The sequence below is a fragment of the Hyperolius riggenbachi genome, chromosome 3 (genome assembly GCF_040937935.1).
Source record: "Hyperolius riggenbachi isolate aHypRig1 chromosome 3, aHypRig1.pri, whole genome shotgun sequence".
NCBI classification, from domain to species: domain Eukaryota; kingdom Metazoa; phylum Chordata; class Amphibia; order Anura; family Hyperoliidae; genus Hyperolius; species Hyperolius riggenbachi.
In genome coordinates, this window is record NC_090648.1 from 3,378,431 (window position 1) to 3,402,834 (window position 24,404).

At 53.6% G+C, this 24,404-nt stretch overlaps 1 protein-coding gene across 1 annotated transcript in view; it reads left to right on the forward strand.

Annotated features, from left to right (window-relative positions):
- Positions 1–24,404, forward strand: part of DVL2 (dishevelled segment polarity protein 2) — a 114,238-nt gene that overhangs the window by 24,224 nt on the left and 65,610 nt on the right. The window contains exons 6-9 of the mRNA XM_068273808.1: positions 10,344–10,434; positions 10,919–10,988; positions 20,486–20,625; positions 22,602–22,678. Of these exons, the coding sequence (XP_068129909.1) occupies positions 10,344–10,434; positions 10,919–10,988; positions 20,486–20,625; positions 22,602–22,678 (378 nt within the window). The remainder of the gene's footprint in view (positions 1–10,343; positions 10,435–10,918; positions 10,989–20,485; positions 20,626–22,601; positions 22,679–24,404) is intronic.

The window sequence follows — 24,404 nt, forward strand, 5'->3', positions numbered from 1 at the left end:
TGTATTTATTAACCAATGTATCTGGTGTGGTCCTTTCTTCACTCTTGTCTGATCTTTTCCCTCCGCAGCTCTGCTGTCTCTCTGGAGCCACTAATATGCATGTGTAGGGTATGTGTTCACTATCTTACCCATAATCCTCTCCTCACTGGCTGTATACTCCCTGCCTCCCGACCCCTGCTCCCTCACTATCTTCTTACCCATAATCCTCCCCTCACTCACTGTCTGTATACTCCCTGCCTCCCGACCCTCTGATCCCTCACTATCTTCTTACCCATAATCCTCTCCTCACTGTCTGTATACTCCCTGCCTCCCGACCCCCTGCTCCCTCATTATCTTCTTACCCATAATCCTCTCCTCACTGTCTGTATACTCCCTGCCTCCTGACCCCTGCTCCCTCACTATCTTACCCATAATCCTCTCCTCACTGTCTGTATACTCCCTGCCTCCTGACCCCTGCTCCCTCACTATCTTCTTACCCATAATCCTCTCCTCACTGTCTGTATACTCCCTGCCTCCCGACCCTCTGATTCCCTCACTATCTTCTTACCCATATTCCTCTCCTCACTGTCTGTATACTCCCTGCCTCCTGACCCCTGCTCCCTCACTATCTTCTTACCCATAATTCTCTCCTCACTGTCTGTATACTCCCTGCCTCCTGACCCCTGCTCCCTCACTATCTTACCCATAATCCTCTCCTCACTGTCTGTATACTCCCTGCCTCCTGACCCCTGCTCCCTCACTATCTTCTTACCCATAATCCTCTCCTCACTGTCTGTATACTCCCTGCCTCCCGACCCCCTGCTCCCTCACTATCTTCTTACCCATAATCCTCTCCTCACTGTCTGTATACTCCCTGCCTCCTGACCCCTGCTCCCTCACTATCTTACCCATAATTCTCTCCTCACTGTCTGTATACTCCCTGCCTCCTGACCCCCTGCTCCCTCACTATCTTCTTACCCATAATCCTCTCCTCACTGTCTGTATACTCCCTGCCTCCCGACCCCCTGCTCCCTCACTATCTTCTTACCCATACTCCTCTCCTCACTGTCTGTATACTCCCTGCCTCCCAACCCTCTGATCCCTCACTATCTTCTTACCCATAATCCTCTCCTCACTGTCTGTATACTCCCTGCCTCCTGACCCCCTGCTCCCTCACTATCTTATTACCCATAATCGTCTCCTCACTCACTGTCTGTATACTCACTGCCTCCCGACCCCCTGCTCCCTCATTATCATCTTACCCATAATCCTCTCCTCACTGTCTGTATACTCCCTGCCTCCTGACCCCTGCTTCCTCACTATCTTCTTACCCATAATCCTCTCCTCACTGTCTGTATACTCCCTGCCTCCCGACCCTCTGATTCCCTCACTATCTTCTTACCCATATTCCTCTCCTCACTGTCTGTATACTCCCTGCCTCCCGACCCCCTGCTCCCTCACTATCTTCTTACCCATAATCCTCTCCTCACTGTCTGTATACTCCCTGCCTCCTGACCCCTGCTCCCTCACTATCTTACCCATAATTCTCTCCTCACTGTCTGTATACTCCCGGCCTCCTGACCCCTGCTCCCTCACTATCTTACCCATAATCCTCTCCTCACTGTCTGTATACTCCCTGCCTCCTGACCCCCTGCTCCCTCACTATCTTCTTACCCATATTCCTCTTCTCACTGTCTGTATACTCCCTGCCTCCCGACCCCCTGCTCCCTCACTATCTTCTTACCCATAATCCTCTCCTCACTGTCTGTATACTCCCTGCCGCCCGACCCCCTGCTCCCTCACTGTCTGTATACTCCCTGCCTCCTGACCCCTGCTCCCTCACTATCTTACCCATAATCCTCTCCTCACTGTCTGTATACTCCCTGCCTCCTGACCCCTGCTCCCTCACTATCTTCTTACCCATAATCCTCTCCTCACTGTCTGTATACTCCCTGCCTCCCGACCCTCTGATTCCCTCACTATCTTCTTACCCATATTCCTCTCCTCACTGTCTGTATACTCCCTGCCTCCCGACCCCCTGCTCCCTCACTATCTTCTTACCCATAATCCTCTCCTCACTGTCTGTATACTCCCTGCCTCCTGACCCCTGCTCCCTCACTATCTTACCCATAATTCTCTCCTCACTGTCTGTATACTCCCTGCCTCCTGACCCCTGCTCCCTCACTATCTTACCCATAATCCTCTCCTCACTGTCTGTATACTCCCTGCCTCCTGACCCCCTGCTCCCTCACTATCTTCTTACCCATAATCCTCTTCTCACTGTCTGTATACTCCCTGCCTCCCGACCCCCTGCTCCCTCACTATCTTCTTACCCATAATCCTCTCCTCACTGTCTGTATACTCCCTGCCTCCCGACCCCCTGCTCCCTCACTATCTTCTTACCCATAATCCTCTCCTCACTGTCTGTATACTCCCTGCCTCCCGACCCCCTGCTCCCTCACTATCTTCTTACCCATACTCCTCTCCTCACTGTCTGTATACTCCCTGCCTCCCAACCCTCTGATCCCTCACTATCTTCTTACCCATAATCCTCTCCTCACTGTCTGTATACTCCCTGCCTCCTGACCCCCTGCTCCCTCACTATCTTATTACCCATAATCGTCTCCTCACTCACTGTCTGTATACTCACTGCCTCCCGACCCCCTGCTCCCTCACTATCTTCTTACCCATAATCCTCTCCTCACTGTCTGTATACTCCCTGCCTCCTGACCCCTGCTCCCTCACTATCTTACCCATAATTCTCTCCTCACTGTCTGTATACTCCCTGCCTCCTGACCCCTGCTCCCTCACTATCTTACCCATAATCCTCTCCTCACTGTCTGTATACTCCCTGCCTCCTGACCCCCTGCTCCCTCACTATCTTCTTACCCATAATCCTCTTCTCACTGTCTGTATACTCCCTGCCTCCCGACCCCCTGCTCCCTCACTATCTTCTTACCCATAATCCTCTTCTCACTGTCTGTATACTCCCTGCCTCCCGACCCCCTGCTCCCTCACTATCTTCTTACCCATAATCCTCTCCTCACTGTCTGTATACTCCCTGCCTCCCGACCCCCTGCTCCCTCACTATCTTCTTACCCATACTCCTCTCCTCACTGTCTGTATACTCCCTGCCTCCCAACCCTCTGATCCCTCACTATCTTCTTACCCATAATCCTCTCCTCACTGTCTGTATACTCCCTGCCTCCTGACCCCCTGCTCCCTCACTATCTTATTACCCATAATCGTCTCCTCACTCACTGTCTGTATACTCACTGCCTCCCGACCCCCTGCTCCCTCATTATCTTCTTACCCATAATCCTCTCCTCACTGTCTGTATACTCCCTGCCTCCCGACCCTCTGATCCCTCACTATCTTCTTACCCATAATCCTTTCCTCACTGTCTATACTCCCTGCCTCCCGACCCCCTGCTCCCTCACTATCTTCTTACCCATAATCCTTTCCTCACTGTCTGTATACTCCCTGCCTCCCGACCCCCTGCTCCCTCACTATCTTATTGCCCATATTCCTCCCCTCACGGTCTGTATACTCCCTGCCTCCTGACCCCTGCTCCCTCACTATCTTACCCATAATTCTCTCCTCACTGTCCGTATACTCCCTGCCTCCTGACCCCTGCTCCCTCACTATCTTACCCATAATCCTCTCCTCACTGTCTGTATACTCCCTGCCTCCTGACCCCCTGCTCCCTCACTATCTTCTTACCTATAATCCTCTCCTCACTGTCTGTATACTCCCTGCCTCCTGACCCCCTGCTCCCTCACTGTCTGTATACTCCCTGCCTCCTGACCCCCTGCTCCCTCACTATCTTCTTACCCATAATCCTCTCCTCACTGTCTGTATACTCCCTGCCTCCCGACCCCCTGCTCCCTCACTATCTTCTTACCTATAATCCTCTCCTCACTGTCTGTATACTCCCTGCCTCCTGCCCCCCTGCTCCCTCACTGTCTGTACACTCCCTGCCTCCTGACCCCCTGCTCCCTCACTGTCTGTATACTCACTGCCTCCTGACCCCTGCTCCCTCACTATCTTCTTACCCATAATCCTCTCCTCACTGTCTGTATACTCCCTGCCTCCCGACCCCCTGCTCCCTCACTATCTTCTTACCCATAATCCTCTCCTCACTGTCTGTATACTCCCTGCCTCCCGACCCCCTGCTCCCTCACTATCTTCTTACCCATAATCCTCTCCTCACTGTCTGTATACTCACTGCCTCCTGACCCTCTGATTCCCTCACTATCTTCTTACCCATATTCCTCTCCTCACTGTCTGTATACTCCCTGCCTCCCGACCCCTGCTCCCCCACTATCTTCTTACCCATAATCCTCTCCTCACTGTCTGTATACTCACTGCCTCCTGACCCCTGCTCCCTCACTATCTTCTTACCTATAATCCTCTCCTCACTGTCTGTATACACTCCCTGCCTCCTGACCCCCTGATCCCTCACTATCTTCTTACCCATAATCCTCTCCTCACTGTCTGTATACACTCCCTGCCTCCTGACCCCCTGCTCCCTCACTATCTTCTTACCCATAATCCTCTCCTCACTGTCTGTATACTCCCTGCCTCCTGACCCCCTGCTCCCTCACTATCTTCTTACCCATAATCCTCTCCTCACTGTCTGTATACTCCCTGCCTCCTGACCCCCTGCTCCCTCACTATCTTCTTACCCATAATCCTCTCCTCACTGTCTGTATACTCCCTGCCTCCTGACCCCCTGCTCCCTCACTATCTTCTTACCCATAATCCTCTCCTCACTGTCTGTATACTCCCTGCCTCCTTACCCCCTGCTCTCTCACTATCTTCTTACCCATAATCCTCTCCTCACTGTCTGTATACTCCCTGCCTCCTTACCCCCTGCTCCCTCACTATCTTCTTACCCATAATCCTCCCCTCACTCACTGTCTGTATACTCCCTGCCTCCAGACCCCATGCTCCCTCACTATCTTCTTACCCATAATCCTCTCCTCACTGTCTGTATACTCCCTGCCTCCTGACCCCTGCTCCCTCACTATCTTCTTACCCATAATCCTCTCCTCACTGTCTGTATACTCCCTGCCTCCTTACCCCCTGCTCCCTCACTATCTTCTTACCCATAATCCTCTCCTCACTGTCTGTATACTCCCTGCCTCCTGACCCCCTGCTCCCTCACTATCTTACCCATAATCCTCTCCTCACTGTCTGTATACTCCCTGCCTCCTGACCCCTGCTCCCTCACTATCTTCTTACCCATAATCCTCTCCTCACTGTCTGTATACTCCCTGCCTCCTGACCCCCTGCTCCCTCACTATCTTCTTACCCATAATCCTCTCCTCGCTGTCTGTATACTCCCTGCCTCCCGACCCCCTGCTCTCTCACTATCTTACCCATAATCCTCTCCTCACTGTCTGTATACTCCCTGCCTCCCGACCCCTGCTCTCTCACTATCTTACCCATAATCCTCTCCTCACTGTCTGTATACTCCCTGCCTCCTGACCCCCTGCTCCCTCACCAGGGTCAGCTGCATAGCATACTGGTTACAGCTGTTTAATGTGTGACTCCAATCCCGGCTCAAGCCAGTATGTAAAACAGTAAGGCGTGTTTGGGCAAAGCTCACTAATGATCCTGGCTGCCGTGGAGCACCCCCTAGTGGCTGCAGCCCTGAAGCACTGTGAGACCGCCAGGAGAGAAGCGTGATACTGATGATCCGGGATTTGTCTTCTATGTACAGCATGCAATGGCCCACATGCAAGTCACTTTCTCCTAGGAGGTCATTTCTTATCTCCTATTTAGAATAACTTCAGCATTTTGCAATTGAAAAAGTATCAACAAGTAGCTGGAAAATCCTGTCACAATGATTCTCTTGCTTGCTGGAGATTTAACCTCCTTGCCGGTTATCCCGAGCTCAGCTTGGGGTAACCTGCGCAGGAGGATTTCTCAGGCCCCCGCTGAGCCGATTTGAATAATTTTTTTTTGTTACATGCAGCTAGCACTTTGCTAGCTGCTTGTAACATTCGATCGCCACCCGCTACCCGCCGTGCAGAGCCCCCCCCCCCTGCCCCAGACCCCTGCGCAGCATGGCCAATGAGTGCCAGGCAGCGCTGAGGTGTGGATCGGGATTCCCTGTGACGTCCCGACGTAGATGACGTCGGTGACGTCATCCCGCCCCGTCGCCATGGCGACCGGGGAAGCCCTGCAGGAAATCCCGTTCTGAAAGGGATTTCCTGCTTGCTCTGATCGCCGGAGGCGATCGGAGTGGGTGGGGGGATGCCGCCGCTTAGCGGCTATCATGTCGAGCCCTGGGCTCGCTACATGATTTGAAAAAGAAAAAAAAGTTCTGCGCTGCCTCCTTGCCGGCGGGAATTAGACCGGCAAGGAAGTTAAAAGGCATTTTATTGGCAAGTTTGAAAATATCACCTGGGGAGAAAGCTCAGGGGAAAAGTGAGCTACGAATGGCCAATGTCTTTATTAACACATCCATCAAACCAAACTATGCAAAAAGAACCAAAAGCCTAAACACTGAGCTTTAGCAAGAGATTACACTCTCCTCGCCTCCCCAACGGCACCACCCACCACCTCATGTGGCCCCGCCTCCCCAATGGTGCCACCCACCTCCTCATGTGGCCCTGCCTCCCCAATGGTGCCACTCACCTCCTCATGTGGCCCTGCCTCCCCAATGGTGCCACCCACCTCCTCATGTGGCCCTGCCTCCCTAATGGTGCCACCCACCTCCTCATGTGGCCCTGCCTCCCCAATGGTGCCACTCACCTCCTCATGTGGCCCCGCCTCCCCAATGGTGCCACCCACCTCCTCATGTGGCCCTGCCTCCCCAATGGTGCCACTCACCTCCTCATGTGGCCCTGCCTCCCCAATGGTGCCACTCACCTCCTCATGTGGCCCTGCCTCCCCAATGGTGCCACTCACCTCCTCATGTGGCCCCGCCTCCCCAATGGTGCCACCCACCTCCTCATGTGGCCCTGCCTCCCTAATGGTGCCACCCACCTCCTCATGTGGCCCTGCCTCCCCAATGGTGCCACTCACCTCCTCATGTGGCCCCGCCTCCCCAGTGGTGCCACCCACCACCTCATGTGGCCCTGCCTCCCCAACAGTGCCACTCACCACCTCATGTGGCCCCGCCTCCCCAACAGTGCCACCCACCACCTCATGTGGCCCCGCCTCCCCAACAGTGCCACCCACCACCTCATGTGGCCCTGCCTCCCCAATGGTGCCACCCACCTCCTCATGTGGCCCTGCCTCCCCAACAGCACCACCCACCACCTCATGTGGCCCCGCCTCCCCAACAGTGGCCCCGCCTCCCCAACAGTGCCACCCATCACCTCATGTGGCTCTGCCTCCCCTAATTGCTCTCCATCAACCACACAAGGGGCAAGCACCATCAACCACACCCGGGGATATCTGGGTAGTAAACTAAGAGCGTGCAGAATAACAAAATATGTACAAAAACCAAAGAGACAGTAGTTCCCTCACAAACCGCACAACTCAAATAATTAAATATTCATCCTCTTTATTCAACATAATTCATAAAAACACTTAAACAAAGGACAGCCATGCATTGATTCAATAAATATAAGTCCATATAAATGTCAAAAAATCTCCCCATCAATTACAAAGAACATGTAACAGCAAATAAATGGCAATGTGAACAATAATGAAACCCACTGTCAATCAATTAGCATATTGTAATAATCCCAGGAAGAGGCATCAGCTAAAATACGTGCAAAAAATATATAAATATGTGCAAAAAACACTGAGGTACAATCCAGAGGATAAGAGATGTGCAAACAAGGGTAATAAAGTGCAGAAAGTGCCGGCGTATAATACGCTTGAGGTAGAAGTGCAAAAAGGAGGTGTATAAGGTGTGTAGTGCAAGAGGACAGCGTGTAAACGCTGAGAAGTGAGCCGATGCTTACCGAGAACAGAGATCAATGAAGGATGTGGGGCATGGCGTCCAAGGCGTGCCGTCGCGATTCGCCGCTCTCGAATACGGCGGCTTCCACTGGGCATAAAAATCAACAAGTGTCCTCAGCTTATCAAGAATAAAGGACCTAGGTGGGCGGGCCAGGGGGCGTAACCTACACCATCATGATGTGCGCGGCTGCGCACAACTAGGGAAGCGGCGCTGCATCACTTCCCTTTCCTAAGCGCTAAGGGTCATTGGAAATGTAGTCGCCGAGTAAAAGGTAAAAAGTAATGAATGGAGATAGATGAGCACGGCTTAAGAAGGCGAAGTAATCAATAAGAGTAGATAAAAAAAAGCTCACAATATAAATATATGATCATATAATCAAATGGTGGACATAAACAATGTATATAAACACCAAAATTAGTACACTTGAATAGTCATAAATGAAGGATTAGCCATCGTCGCCATCTAGTGGCCAAAGATTATAAATACACCACTAAATATTCACAAATTAATAAGGTAACAATAATGAATAATATAAATTCATTTAGGACAAATATCACAATAATTATGGCAATAAAGTCTTCAGAGAAGTCACAGAGATCCCCATAGCAGGAACAATGGTCGTCCTTTCTATTCCAGATTAGACGTAGCTGTACATCACAATGATATCCAAGCATGATATACTAAAACAGCAAGAATAAAAGAAATTCAGTCTTCAATTCCAGCCTCAGCAAAAAGGTACAGGCAAAATTAACATGTACCACCAAGTTATCCCATTCAAACACCAGGGTGCAGCACAAAGACACATCATACATGTGACCAAGCACTAGAACAAAAGGACTACTCACAAATCCTCCACGCCTAAAGGGGAAAAATAGGTTCAAAAGTAACAGGGTAGGGTATCCCCTAATGGCTCTATCCACCACCTCATGTGGCCTCGCCTCCCCAACGGTGCCACCCACCACATCATGTGGCCTCACCTCCCCAACGGTGCCACCCACCACATCATGTGGCCTCGCCTCCCCAACGGTGCCACCCACCACATCATGTGGCCTCGCCTCCCCAACAGCACCACCCACCACCTCATGTGGCCTCGCCTCCCCAACAGCACCACCTACCACCTCATGTGGCCTCGCCTCCCCAACAGCACCACCTACCACCTCATGTGGCCTCGCCTCCCCAACGGTGCCACCCACCACATCATGTGGCCTCACCTCCCCAACGGTGCCACCCACCACATCATGTGGCTTCGCCTCCCCAAAAGCACCACCCACCACCTCATGTGGCCTCGCCTCCCCAACGGTGCCACCCACCACATCATGTGGCCTCGCCTCCCCAACAGCACCACCTACCACCTCATGTGGCCTCACCTCCCCAACAGCACCACCTACCACCTCATGTGGCCTCGCCTCCCCAACAGCACCACCTACCACCTCATGTGGCCTCGCCTCCCCAACAGCACCACCTCATGTGGCCTCGCCTCCCCAACAGCACCACCTCATGTGGCCTCGCCTCCCCAACAGCACCACCTCATGTGGCCTCGCCTCCCCAACAGCACCACCTCATGTGGCCTCGCCTCCCCAACAGCACCACCTCATGTGGCCTCGCCTCCCCAACAGCACCACCTCATGTGGCCTCGCCTCCCCAACAGCACCACCTCATGTGGCCTCGCCTCCCCAACAGCACCACCTCATGTGGCCTCGCCTCCCCAACAGCACCACCTCATGTGGCCTCGCCTCCCCAACAGCACCACCTCATGTGGCCTCGCCTCCCCAACAGCACCACCTCATGTGGCCTCGCCTCCCCAACAGCACCACCTCATGTGGCCTCGCCTCCCCAACAGCACCACCTCATGTGGCCTCGCCTCCCCAACAGCACCACCTCATGTGGCCTCGCCTCCCCAACAGCACCACCTCATGTGGCCTCGCCTCCCCAACAGCACCACCTCATGTGGCCTCGCCTCCCCAACAGCACCACCTCATGTGGCCTCGCCTCCCCAACAGCACCACCTCATGTGGCCTCGCCTCCCCAACAGCACCACCTCATGTGGCCTCGCCTCCCCAACAGCACCACCTCATGTGGCCTCGCCTCCCCAACAGCACCACCTCATGTGGCCTCGCCTCCCCAACGGTGCCACCCACCACATCATGTGGCTTCGCCTCCCCAACAGCACCACCTACCACCTCATGTGGCCTCGCCTCCCCAACAGCACCACCTACCACCTCATGTGGCCTCGCCTCCCCAACGGTGCCACCCACCACATCATGTGGCCTCGCCTCCCCAACAGCACCACCCACCACCTCATGTGGCCCCGCCTCACCAGTGTGGAATGTGGGTTATCTGGTATTATTATTTAGCAAGTGTGGGGGGCGGGGCACCTATTAGTGGTATTTCTGCTTAATTGCTACGTCTCCCTGTTAAGTGTCTTATCTATTGACAGGTTCAGCAGCTCCACCGAACAGAGCAACGCTTCCCGCTTACTGAAACGTCACCGTCGCCGACGTAAGCAGAGACCCCCTCGCCTGGAAAGGGTGAGTATACTGAGCTTCAAGTCTCCTCCCCCTCCTGCAGGGTGACGGAAGGGAGCCCCTCCTCCTCCTGACGGAAGGGAGCCCCTCCTCCTCCTGACGGAAGGGAGCCCCTCCTCCTCCTGACGGAAGGGAGCCCCTCCTCCTCCTGACGGAAGGGAGCCCCTCCTCCTCCTGACGGAAGGGAGCCCCTCCTCCTCCTGACGGAAGGGAGCCCCTCCTCCTCCTGACGGAAGGGAGCCCCTCCTCCTCCTGACGGAAGGGAGCCCCTCCTCCTCCTGACGGAAGGGAGCCCCTCCTCCTCCTGACGGAAGGGAGCCCCTCCTCCTCCTGACGGAAAGGGAGCCCCTCCTCCTCCTGACGGAAAGGGAGCCCCTCCTCCTCCTGACGGAAAGGGAGCGCCCCCCTCTGCAGGCGGAAGGGAGGCCCTCCTGCAGGGTGACAGATGTATAGGATGAGGTTGATGTAGTGATATTTGTATTTGCAGACGTCGTCGTTCAGCAGTGTGACAGACTCCACCATGTCCCTGAATATCATCACAGTCACGCTGAATATGGGTAAGTCTTCCGATCACTTCTCTATCATGTGTGCCAAACACAAGGAACCAATGCTTCCTCCCAGACACTTGTGTGCGCTTCCATTCTTCCGTCCTCCGGATCCTTGTGCCAAACACAAGAGGAACCAATGCTTCCTCCCAGACACACGTGTGTGTGCGCTTCCATTCCTCCGTCCTCCGGATCCTTGTGCCAAACACAAGAGGAACCAATGCTTCCTCCCAGACACGTGTGTGCGCTTCATTCCTCCGTCCTCCGGATCCTTGTGCCAAACACAAGAGGAACCAATGCTTCCTCCCAGACACGCGTGTGTGCGCTTCATTCCTCCGTCCTCCGGATCCTTGTGCCAAACACAAGAGGAACCAATGCTTCCTCCCAGACACGCGTGTGTGCGCTTCATTCCTCCGTCCTCCGGATCCTTGTGCCAAACACAAGAGGAACCAATGCTTCCTCCCAGACACACGTGTGTGCGCTTCCATTCCTCCGTCCTCCGGATCCTTGTGCCAAACACAAGAGGAACCAATGCTTCCTCCCAGACACACGTGTGTGTGCGCTTCATTCCTCCGTCCTCCGGATCCTTGTGCCAAACACAAGAGGAACCAATGCTTCCTCCCAGACACGTGTGTGCGCTTCATTCCTCCGTCCTCCGGATCCTTGTGCCAAACACAAGAGGAACCAATGCTTCCTCCCAGACACACGTGTGTGTGTGTGTGCTTCATTCCTCCGTCCTCCGGATCCTTGTGCCAAACACAAGAGGAACCAATGCTTCCTCCCAGACACGCGTGTGTGCGCTTCATTCCTCCGTCCTCCGGATCCTTGTGCCAAACACAAGAGGAACCAATGCTTCCTCCCAGACACACGTGTGTGTGCGCTTCCATTCCTCCGTCCTCCGGATCCTTGTGCCAAACACAAGAGGAACCAATGCTTCCTCCCAGACACGCGTGTGTGCGCTTCATTCCTCCGTCCTCCGGATCCTTGTGCCAAACACAAGAGGAACCAATGCTTCCTCCCAGACACGCGTGTGTGCGCTTCCATTCCTCCGTCCTCCGGATCCTTGTGCCAAACACAAGAGGAACCAATGCTTCCTCCCAGACACGTGTGTGTGCGCTTCCATTCCTCCGTCCTCCGGATCCTTGTGCCAAACACAAGAGGAACCAATGCTTCCTCCCAGACACACGTGTGTGTGCGCTTCATTCCTCCGTCCTCCGGATCCTTGTGCCAAACACAAGAGGAACCAATGCTTCCTCCCAGACACACGTGTGTGCGCTTCATTCCTCCGTCCTCCGGATCCTTGTGCCAAACACAAGAGGAACCAATGCTTCCTCCCAGACACACGTGTGTGCGCTTCATTCCTCCGTCCTCCGGATCCTTGTGCCAAACACAAGAGGAACCAATGCTTCCTCCCAGACACACGTGTGTGTGTGTGCTTCATTCCTCCGTCCTCCGGATCCTTGTGCCAAACACAAGAGGAACCAATGCTTCCTCCCAGACACACGTGTGTGTGCGCTTCCATTCCTCCGTCCTCCGGATCCTTGTGCCAAACACAAGAGGAACCAATGCTTCCTCCCAGACACGCGTGTGTGCGCTTCATTCCTCCGTCCTCCGGATCCTTGTGCCAAACACAAGAGGAACCAATGCTTCCTCCCAGACACACGTGTGTGTGCGCTTCCATTCCTCCGTCCTCCGGATCCTTGTGCCAAACACAAGAGGAACCAATGCTTCCTCCCAGACACGCGTGTGTGCGCTTCATTCCTCCGTCCTCCGGATCCTTGTGCCAAACACAAGAGGAACCAATGCTTCCTCCCAGACACGCGTGTGTGCGCTTCCATTCCTCCGTCCTCCGGATCCTTGTGCCAAACACAAGAGGAACCAATGCTTCCTCCCAGACACGTGTGTGTGCGCTTCATTCCTCCGTCCTCCGGATCCTTGTGCCAAACACAAGAGGAACCAATGCTTCCTCCCAGACACACGTGTGTGTGCGCTTCATTCCTCCGTCCTCCGGATCCTTGTGCCAAACACAAGAGGAACCAATGCTTCCTCCCAGACACACGTGTGTGTGTGCGCTTCATTCCTCCGTCCTCCGGATCCTTGTGCCATGCACTGCAGGGTTCCCTTATTCCACTGTTACCAGTAGATGTATTGCAGTCATGTCTGACCGCTGGCAATATATGTGCAGCCCCTCTATACTACAGCATGTAGCTCCTCCTCCCCTCTATAGTACAGCACGTAGCTCCTCCTCCCCTCTATAGTACAGCACGTAGCTCCACCTCCCCTCTATAGTACAGCATGTAGCTCCTTCTCCCCTCTATAGTACAGCATGTAGCTCCTCCTCCCCTCTATAGTACAGCACGTAGCTCCACCCCCCTCTATAGTACAGCACGTAGCTCCACCTCCCCTCTATAGTACAGCATGTAGCTCCTCCTCCCCTCTATAGTACAGCATGTAGCTCCTCCTCCCCTCTATTGTACAGCATGTAGCTCCTCCTCCCCTCTATAGTACAGCATGTAGCTCCTCCTCCCCTCTATAGTACAGCACGTAGCTCCACCTCCCCTCTATAGTACAGCACGTAGCTCCTCCTCCCCTCTATAGTACAGCACGTAGCTCCACCTCCCCTCTATAGTACAGCACGTAGCTCCTCCTCCCCTCTATAGTACAGCACGTAGCTCCTCCTCCCCTCTATAGTACAGCACGTAGCTCCTTCTCCCCTCTATAGTACAGCATGTAGCTCCTTCTCCCCTCTATAGTACAGCATGTAGCTCCTTCTCCCCTCTATAGTACAGCATGTAGCTCCTCCTCCCCTCTATAGTACAGCACGTAGCTCCACCCCCCTCTATAGTACAGCACGTATCTCCACCTCCCCTCTATAGTACAGCATGTAGCTCCTCCTCCCCTCTATTGTACAGCATGTAGCTCCTCCTCCCCTCTATACCGTCTTTCCCCCGAAAATAAGACAGTCTTATTTTAATTTTTGCACCAAAAGATGTGCTAGGGCTTATTTTCAGGGGATGTTTTATATTTCTATGAACACATAAGTCCCTGTGCTGTGTCCTCCTGACTTCCCCACTGTGACACTTTTTCCTCTGCTGGATCCACCTCGTGTGCCTCTTTTTCCCCTTTGTACCTTTTAGTGTCCCTTGGAGTCCCCCTCTGTACCTGTGTCTTCCACTATCCCCTGTCCTCCTGTGTCTACTTGCCTGCAAGACCATGGGCTCCAATAGTAACACAAGTTGCCATATTTTTCCCTCTTACTGCCTCTAGGGCTTACTTTCAGGGTAGGGCTTATATTTCCAGCATGCTCAAAATTCCTACTAGGGCTTACTTTCAGGGGATGTCTTAATTTCGGGGAAAGAGGGTAGTACAGCATGTAGCTCCTCCTCCCCTCTATAGTACAGCGTGTAGCTCCTCCTCCCCTCTATAGTACAGCGTTTAGCTCCACCTCCCCTCTATAGTACGGTATGTAGCTCCACTTCCCCTCTATAGTACAGCACGTAGCTCCTCCTCCCCTCTATAGTAGTGTGTAGCTCCTCCCCCCTCTATAGTACAGCACGTAGCTCCTCCTCCCCTCTATAGTACAGCGTGTAGCTCCTCCTCCCCTCTATAGTACAGCGTTTAGCTCCTCCTCCCCTCTATAGTACGGTATGTAGCTCCACTTCCCCTCTATAGTACAGCATGTAGCTCCTCCTCCCCTCTATAGTAGAGTGTGTAGCTCCTCCTCCCCTCTATAGTACAGCACGTAGCTCCTCCTCCCCTCTATAGTACAGCGTTTAGCTCCTCCTCCCCTCTATAGCACAGTATGTAGCTCCTCCCCCCTCTATAGTTTGTAAACGAAGGTTGCGCATACACAACTAATGCTATATGTGCTAAAAAGTTTTACAAAAGTTCATATGAATCAATTACAATCTGCATAAAGCCTTCAGTAAATAAGTCTTCAAAGGTGAGTCAACTGGTGCCTCCTATCACCTCCACCAACACCCTGTGAGCAGACACTCACCGGATATATAGACCTCCACTGAGGTCTATTCAAGCCTTGGGACACTTTGGGCCGTCCCCCACCACACCAGAACGAACCGTCACCTCCTTGGTCTTTACAGCAGATATATCTCCATATGACCTCAAACAAATGCCTCACATAGCGTAACACCGTAACAGTTTATTAAAAGATAAAATGCAATTACGCTCACAAGTTTTCTTCTTTGTAAAACAGCGTAGAGTTTGAACACGGGCTCTCCCCCGTTTAGTAGGGCCCCGGCTGGCACTTGTAGTTCCTAGGCTCTGGTAGAGTGGCGTGCACTTCCACTCCCAAACCTCAGCGCCGCTCGTCCGCCCGCACTCGTCTTGGCTTTCACTTCCGTGTCCCAGACCCCGCCTTACATGTTTCGTCTTCACGACTCATCAGAAGCTAAGGCCATGGTTGGTGTGAAAGCCATTTATACACCCCTCGTCCCTCCCTCAGGAAGTGCTTCATCACATCTCCTATGCGCTCCACTAGAAACCACTCCCTCCTACTAATCCTCCACTAGCGGATAGGTCCCAGCAAAAGGGATACGCCCATTCATCTATTGCGTCCAGTAAAAAAAAACTGCGGGCCGAGAAGCAGTCCTCCCACCCATTCTATTTCTATGCATGATCATTCCTTCCAATCTACGTGTGGGCACTGCGTACCAACAATGTGTTCCACCTAATGTACTCCATCCGGGCACCAAGCAATGACGTGTGCCCGGATTATTAAGTCTGCATCGGGCTCCTCCTGGTCTATTCTAATCGGTGTAACATACGCTGAGGACCTTTCTACGCCGGCGCAACACTGCTCCTAACCTTTACCTCGATCACTACTGGTAGGGAGCTGGTTGGTCACGCCCTTTTGGGAACGGCTTTAAAATTAAAAATATCTCCATTTGGGCCCACTAAAATAGAGTGCTAAAAACCAAAGTAGGAGAAAATGATAAAAAATGATCAGTGCCCAGCCATACGGGGGAGACTCCGTTTACAGGACAACCGTCATATGAATACATTATAGCACAAAACCATATATACATATAGGTAAACTATCCCATTCCAAATTACAGTCATGTTCTAACTAAAATATGGTAACTGCCCATCATTTTAACTATATAGAAAAAAACTTAAATATAAACCCCATATATGGCTGCAGAGGAAAAAACACGAAAGGGTTGACACATAATGAATGTACTCTATTGTTCCCCCAAAAAACATACGATGTCCACCTCTATATTAAGCCCCCCTGGTGAGAGAGTTCCCAAGTTGAATATCCATCTAGTTTCCTCCTGTGATACAACACAGAGCTTATTACAACCCCTCCAATTGGGGTCAAGTTTATATATACCGCAAAAAGACAACGTGCTGGGATCGCACTGATGGGTTTCCCCAAAGTGCGCAGACAGACTATGATTAACAAAACCCTTTCCCACATTACGTCTGTGCTCTCCCATACGTTCCTTGAGGGTGCGTGTGGTACGTCCCACATACTGCCACCCACAAGGACACCAAGCTAAATATACCACATAACGATCATTGCACGTAATGAACTGTTTTATTTTAAAAGTTTTTCCATTAGAAAAAGATGTGAAGTTATCTGTTCTTTGGGGTCTACATTCTTTACATGATTTGCAACATCTGCATGGATAGAAACCTGTTTTTTGCCAACTTTTAGGGACCAGAGTAGTCTTAGGGGGTTTCACGCAACTCAGAGCTACCATATTTCTCAAATTAGGCGCTTTTCTGTATATGAATGTGGGCCTATCAGGTATAATGCCCCTCAACGTCTGATCTGTTCTCAGTACTCCCCAGTGCTTATAGATAATGGACTGCATACTTTTATATTGGTTGCTATACCCAGTAACGAAAGCACATTCATATTTTTTGTCACCTTCCCCCCTAATCTCCACTTGTCCATCCTGCAACATATCTAATCTATCCCTGACCCTTACCTCAGCTATGTCAGCCTCCAAATCACTCTCCTCATATCCCTTCTCCAAAAATCTCTTTTTTAATACTTGTGTCTGTGTATTATAATCACCTATATTGGTAGAGTTCCTGCGAATACGCAAGAACTGTCCTTTGGGGATATTTTTCTTCCATAAGGGATGATGGCAACTACTAACAGGAATGTACCCATTCCTGTCTGTAGGTTTGAAATAATTAATAGTGTATAGTGTGCCATTCTGCTTAATGAGTTCCAAATCAAGAAATTGGATCCTATCCTCACTCATCGTGGTTGTGAGAGCTATGCCAATCTGGTTTTGATTTTGAGTGTATTCAAAAATAAATTCAATGACTTCCTACCCCCCTTCCAAATAAAAAACAAAATCATCTATAAATCTGTACCAGATTTTTATATTAGCCTGTGTAACAATTTGCTCTTCCCACTTCCCCATGAAAAGATTTGCTACGCTGGGTGCATGACTCGCTCCCATTGCGCAGCCCTTGTGCTGAGTATAGAAAACCCCATTGTGCCAAAAATAGTTAGCTTTAAGAGCAAAATCCAACAGTTTAATAATATACCCAATTTGTTCTATTCTTAATGTGCCATCCTTTCTTAAAAAATACTCAACTGCCTCTTTCCCTTGTTGGTGTCCTATATTCGTATAAAGAGATGCAACATCAGCTGTCACTAATACATCCCCCTCCTCAGTGTTGATATCCCCCACGAGTTGTAACAAATGTTTAGTGTCTTTCAATACATTAGGTAGGCCCATCACCAGCGGCTGTAGAAACTGGTCGATGTATTGCCCCAACCTGTGGGTTACCGACCCTATGCCACTGATGATGGGCCTACCAGGAGGTTCTGTAGCGCTCTTGTGTATATTAGGAATCCGGTATATAATGTGGATTCGAGGCGTAGTAGGAATGAGGAACCTAAACTCCGTATCCGTAAGAATCCCAACGTCCAGTCCCTCCCCCCTATATGTATATATGGTTTTGTGCTATAATGTATTCATATGACGGTTGTCCTGTAAACGGAGTCTCCCCCGTATGGCTGGGCACTGATCATTTTTTATCATTTTCTCCTACTTTGGTTTTTAGCACTCTATTTTAGTGGGCCCAAATGGGGATATTTTTAATTTTAAAGCCGTTCCCAAAAGGGCGTGACCAACCAGCTCCCTACCAGTAGTGATCGAGGTAAAGGTTAGGAGCAGTGTTGCGCCGGCGTAGAAAGGTCCTCAGCGTATGTTACACCGATTAGAATAGACCAGGAGGAGCCCGATGCAGACTTAATAATCCGGGCACACGTCATTGCTTGGTGCCCGGATGGAGTACATTAGGTGGAACACATTGTTGGTACGCAGTGCCCACACGTAGATTGGAAGGAATGATCATGCATAGAAATAGAATGGGTGGGAGGACTGCTTCTCGGCCCGCAGTTTTTTTTTACTGGACGCAATAGATGAATGGGCGTATCCCTTTTGCTGGGACCTATCCGCTAGTGGAGGATTAGTAGGAGGGAGTGGTTTCTAGTGGAGCGCATAGGAGATGTGATGAAGCACTTCCTGAGGGAGGGACGAGGGGTGTATAAATGGCTTTCACACCAACCATGGCCTTAGCTTCTGATGAGTCCTGAAGACGAAACATGTAAGGCGGGGTCTGGGACACGGAAGTGAAAGCCAAGACGAGTGCGGGCGGACGAGCGGCGCTGAGGTTTGGGATTGGAGTGGAAGTGCACGCCACTCTACCAGAGCCTAGGAACTACAAGTGCCAGCCGGGGCCCTACTAAACGGGGGAGAGCCCGTGTTCAAACTCTACGCTGTTTTACAAAGAAGAAAACTTGTGAGTGTAATTGTATTTTATCTTTTAATAAATTGTTACGGTATCACGCTATGTGAGGCATTTGTTTGAGGTCATATGGAGATATATCTGCTGTAAAGACCAAGGAGGTGACGGTTCGTTCTGGTGTGGTGGGGGACGGCCCAAAGTGTCCCAAGGCTTGAATAGACCTCAGTGGAGGTCTATATATCCGGTGAGTGTCTGCTCACAGGGTGTTGGTGGAGGTGATAGGAGGCACCAGTTGACTCACCTTTGAAGACTTATTTACTGAAGGCTTTATGCAGATTGTAATTGATTCATATGAACTTTTGTAAAACTTTTTAGCACATAAAGCATTAGTTGTGTATGCGCAACCTTCGTTTACAGACTGTTTACAATTTTCTGAAGCGGCAGCTCCAACTGTGTAGTACAATTGTGTACTTCAATTTGGTGTAGCGCTTATCTCCTTGTTTGATACACCTCCCCTCTATAGTACAGCGCGTAGCTCCTCCTCCCCTCTATAGTACAGCACGTAGCTCCTCCTCCCCTCTATAGTACAGCACGTAGCTCCTCCTCCCCTCTATAGTACAGCATGTAGCTCCTCCTCCCCTCTATAGTACAGCACGTAGCTCCACCTCCCCTCTATAGTACAGTTTGTAGCTCCACCTCCCCTCTATAGTACAGTATGTAGCTCCACCTCCCCTCTATAGTACAGTATGTAGCTCCACCTCCCCTCTATAGTACAGTATGTAGCTCCTCCTCCCCTCTATAGTACAGAGCGTAACTCCACCTCCCCTCTATAGTACAGAGCGTAACTCCACCTCCCCTCTATAGTACAGCATGTAGCTCCACCTCCCCTCTATAGTACAGTATGTAGCTACTCCCCTCTATAGTACAGCACGTAGCTCCACCTCCCCTCTATAGTACAGCACGTAGCTCCACCTCCCCTCTATAGTACAGCACGTAGCTCCACCTCCCCTCTATAGTACAGTATGTAGCTCCACCTCCCCTCTATAGTACAGTATGTAGCTCCACCTCCCCTCTATAGTACAGTATGTAGCTCCTCCTCCCCTCTATAGTACAGAGCGTAACTCCACCTCCCCTCTATAGTACAGAGCGTAACTCCACCTCCCCTCTATAGTACAGCATGTAGCTCCACCTCCCCTCTATAGTACAGTATGTAGCTACTCCCCTCTATAGTACAGCACGTAGCTCCACCTCCCCTCTATAGTACAGCACGTAGCTCCACCTCCCCTCTATAGTACAGTATGTAGCTCCACCTCCCCTCTATAGTACAGTATGTAGCTCCACTTCCCCTCTATAGTACAGTATGTAGCTCCTCCTCCCCTCTATAGTACAGAGCGTAACTCCACCTCCCCTCTATAGTACAGCATGTAGCTCCTCCTCCCCTCTATAGTACAGCATGTAGCTCCTTCTCCCCTCTATAGTACAGCATGTAGCTCCTCCTCCCCTCTATAGTACAGCACGTAGCTCCACCCCCCTCTATATAGTACAGCGCATAGCTCCAACTCCCCTCTATAGTACAACGTGTAGCTCCTCCTCTCCTCTATGGTGCAGTTGAGGCTCCTCCCCTCTCCATGGTGCAGTTGAGGCTCCTGCTCCTTCCCTTCCTATGGATAAGGGTGAGATGCTTCTGCTTCATCACACTACTATGAAGAGTTACCGGATGCAATGCTGTTTCAGAGTCATTCCAATGCTTGATTATCTTCCATCACCAGAGAAGTATAATTTCCTGGGAATCTCCATTGTGGGCCAGAGCAACGAGCGTGGAGATGGAGGGATCTACATCGGCTCCATCATGAAGGGGGGCGCTGTGGCTGCAGATGGGAGGATTGAGCCAGGAGACATGTTGCTGCAGGTCAGTGCACACTTCCTGGGGAGTTGGGAGGGGCGCTGGCCATGGAGGCGGGGGCCTGGAGGGGCGGTGGCCATGTGACTTGGGGCCAGAGGGGCGGTGGCCATGTGACTTGGGGCCGGAGGGGCGGTGGCCATGTGACTTGGGGCCGGAGGGGCGGTGGCCATGTGACTTGGGGCCGGAGGGGCGGTGGCCATGTGACTTTGGGCCGGAGGGGCGGTGGCCATGTGACTTTGGGCCGGAGGGGCGGTGGCCATGTGACTTTGGGCCGGAGGGGCGGTGGCCATGTGACTTTGGGCCGGAGGGGCGGTGGCCATGTGACTTTGGGCCGGAGGGGCGGTGGCCATGTGACTTTGGGCCGGAGGGGCGGTGGCCATGTGACTTTGGGCCGGAGGGGCGGTGGCCATGTGACTTTGGGCCGGAGGGGCGGTGGCCATGTGACTTTGGGCCGGAGGGGCGGTGGCCATGTGACTTTGGGCCGGAGGGGCGGTGGCCATGTGGCTTTGGGCCGGAGGGGCGGTGGCCATGTGGCTTTGGGCCGGAGGGGCGGTGGCCATGTGGCTTTGGGCCGGAGGGGCGGTGGCCATGTGGCTTTGGGCCGGAGGGGCGGTGGCCATGTGGCTTTGGGCCGGAGGGGCGGTGGCCATGAGGCTTGGGGCCGGAGGGGCGGTGGCCATGCGGCTTGGGGCCGGAGGGGCGGTGGCCACGCGGCTTGGGGCCGGAGGGGCGGTGGCCACGCGGCTTGGGGCCGGAGGGGCGGTGGCCACGCGGCTTGGGGCCGGAGGGGCGGTGGCCACGCGGCTTGGGGCCGGAGGGGCGGTGGCCACGCGGCTTGGGGCCGGAGGGGCGGTGGCCACGCGGCTTGGGGCCGGAGGGGCGGTGGCCACGCGGCTTGGGGCCGGAGGGGCGGTGGCCACGCGGCTTGGGGCCGGAGGGGCGGTGGCCACGCGGCTTGGGGCCGGAGGGGCGGTGGCCACGCGGCTTGGGGCCGGAGGGGCGGTGGCCACGCGGCTTGGGGCCGGAGGGGCGGTGGCCACGCGGCTTGGGGCCGGAGGGGCGGTGGCCACGCGGCTTGGGGCCGGAGGGGCGGTGGCCACGCGGCTTGGGGCCGGAGGGGCGGTGGCCACGCGGCTTGGGGCCGGAGGGGCGGTGGCCACGCGGCTTGGGGCCGGAGGGGCGGTGGCCACGCGGCTTGGGGCCGGAGGGGCGGTGGCCACGCGGCTTGGGGCCGGAGGGGCGGTGGCCACGCGGCTTGGGGCCGGAGGGGCGGTGGCCACGCGGCTTGGGGCCGGAGGGGCGGTGGCCACGCGGCTTGGGGCCGGAGGGGCGGTGGCCACGCGGCTTGGGGCCGGAGGGGCGGTGGCCACGCGGCTTGGGGCCGGAGGGGCGGTGGCCACGCGGCTTGGGGCCGGAGGGGCGGTGGCCACGCGGCTTGGGGCCGGAGGGGCGGTGGCCACGCGGCTTGGGGCCGGAGGGGCGGTGGCCACGCGGCTTGGGGCCGGAGGGGCGGTGGCCACGCGGCTTGGGGCCGGAGGGGCGGTGGCCACGCGGCTTGGGGCCGGAGGGGCGGTGGCCACGCGGCTTGGGGCCGGAGGGGCGGTGGCCACGCGGCTTGGGGCCGGAGGGGCGGTGGCCACGCGGCTTGGGGCCGGAGGGGCGGTGGCCACGCGGCTTGGGGCCGGAGGGGCGGTGGCCACGCGGCTTGGGGCCGGAGGGGCGGTGGCCACGCGGCTTAGGGGCGGTGGCCACGCGGCTTAGGGGCGGTGGCCACGCGGCTTAGGGGCGGTGGCCACGCGGCTTAGGGGCGGTGGCCACGCGGCTTGGGGCCGGAGGGGCGGTGGCCACGCGGCTTGGGGCCGGAGGGGCGGTGGCCACGCGGCTTGGGGCCGGAGGGGCGGTGGCCACGCGGCTTAGGGGCGGAGGCATAAGACTGCTGGGGGCCAGAGGCCGTCTTCTGTAACGCTTTTGGTCTTTCACAGGTGAATGATATAAATTTTGAGAACATGAGTAATGATGACGCGGTGAGAGTCCTGAGAGACATCGTCCATAAGCCGGGGTGAGTAGAGGAGGAAGCAGCCAGATACGGGAGAGGGCTATCACTATGGAGCTGCTTTCTAAGCGCTGTCTAAGGTGTAATGTACGCTCTCTCTGTGTCTGAGCTGTAATGTGCTCTCTGTGTCTGAGGTGTACTGTACGCTCTCTCTGTGCCTAAGGTGTAATGTACGCTCTCTGTGCCTGAGGTGTAATGTACGCTCTCTCTGTGTCTGAGGTGTAATGTACGCTCTCTCTGTGTCTGAGGTGTAATGTGCTCTCTGTGTCTGAGGTGTAATGTGCTCTCTGTGTCTGAGGTGTAATGTGCTCTCTGTGTCTGAGCTGTAATGTGCTCTCTGTGTCTGAGGTGAAATGTACACTCTCTCTGTGTCTGAGCTGTAATGTGCTCTCTGTGTCTGAGCTGTAATGTGCTCTCTGTGTCTGAGGTGAAATGTACGCTCTCTCTGTGTCTGAGCTGTAATGTGCTCTCTGTGTCTGAGGTGTAATGTACGCTCTCTGTGCCTGAGGTGTAATGTACGCTCTCTGTGCCTGAGGTGTAATGTACGCTCTCTGTGCCTGAGGTGTAATGTACGCTCTCTCTGTGTCTGAGGTGTAATGTACGCTCTCTCTGTGTCTGAGGTGTAATGTACGCTCTCTCTGTGCCTGAGGTGTAATGTGCTCTCTGTGTCTGAGGTGTACTGTACGCTCTCTCTGTGCCTAAGGTGTAATGTACGCTCTCTCTGTGCCTGAGGTGTAATGTACGCTCTCTCTGTGCCTGAGGTGTAATGTACGCTCTCTCTGTGTCTGAGATGTAAGGTACGCTCTCTCTCTGTGCCTGAGGTGTAATGTACGCTCTCTCTGTGTCTGCGGTGAAATGTACGCTCTCTCTGTGTCTGAGCTGTAATGTACGCTCTCTCTGTGTCTGAGCTGTAATGTACGCTCTCTCTGTGCCTGAGGTGTAATGTACGCTCTCTCTGTGTCTGCGGTGTAAGGTACGCTCTCTCTCTGTGCCTGAGGTGTAATGTACGCTCTCTCTGTGTCTGCGGTGAAATGTACGCTCTCTCTGTGTCTGAGCTGTAATGTACGCTCTCTCTGTGTCTGAGCTGTAATGTACGCTCTCTCTGTGTCTGAGCTGTAATGTACGCTCTCTCTGTGCCTGAGGTGTAATGTACGCTCTCTCTGTGCCTGAGGTGTAATGTACGCTCTCTCTGTGCCTGAGGTGTAATGTACGCTCTCTCTGTGTCTGAGGTGTAATGTACGCTCTCTCTGTGTCTGAGATGTAAGGTACGCTCTCTCTGTGTCTGAGATGTAAGGTACGCTCTCTGTGTCTGAGATGTAAGGTACGCTCTCTCTGTGCCTGAGGTGTAATGTACGCTCTCTCTTTGTGCCTGAGGTGAAATGTACGCTCTCTCTGTGTCTGCGGTGTAATGTACGCTCTCTCTGTGTCTGCGGTGTAATGTACGCTCTCTCTGTGTCTGCGGTGTAATGTACGCTCTCTCTGTGTCTGAGGTGTAAGGTACGCTCTCTCTCTGTGCCTGAGGTGTAATGTACGCTCTCTCTGTGTCTGCGGTGAAATGTACGCTCTCTCTGTGTCTGAGGTGTTATGTACGCTCTCTCTGTGTCTGAGGTGTTATGTACGCTCTCTCTGTGTCTGAGGTGTACTGTACGCTCTCTCTGTGCCTAAGGTGTAATGTACGCTCTCTCTGTGCCTGAGGTGTAATGTACGCTCTCTCTGTGCCCGAGGTGTAATG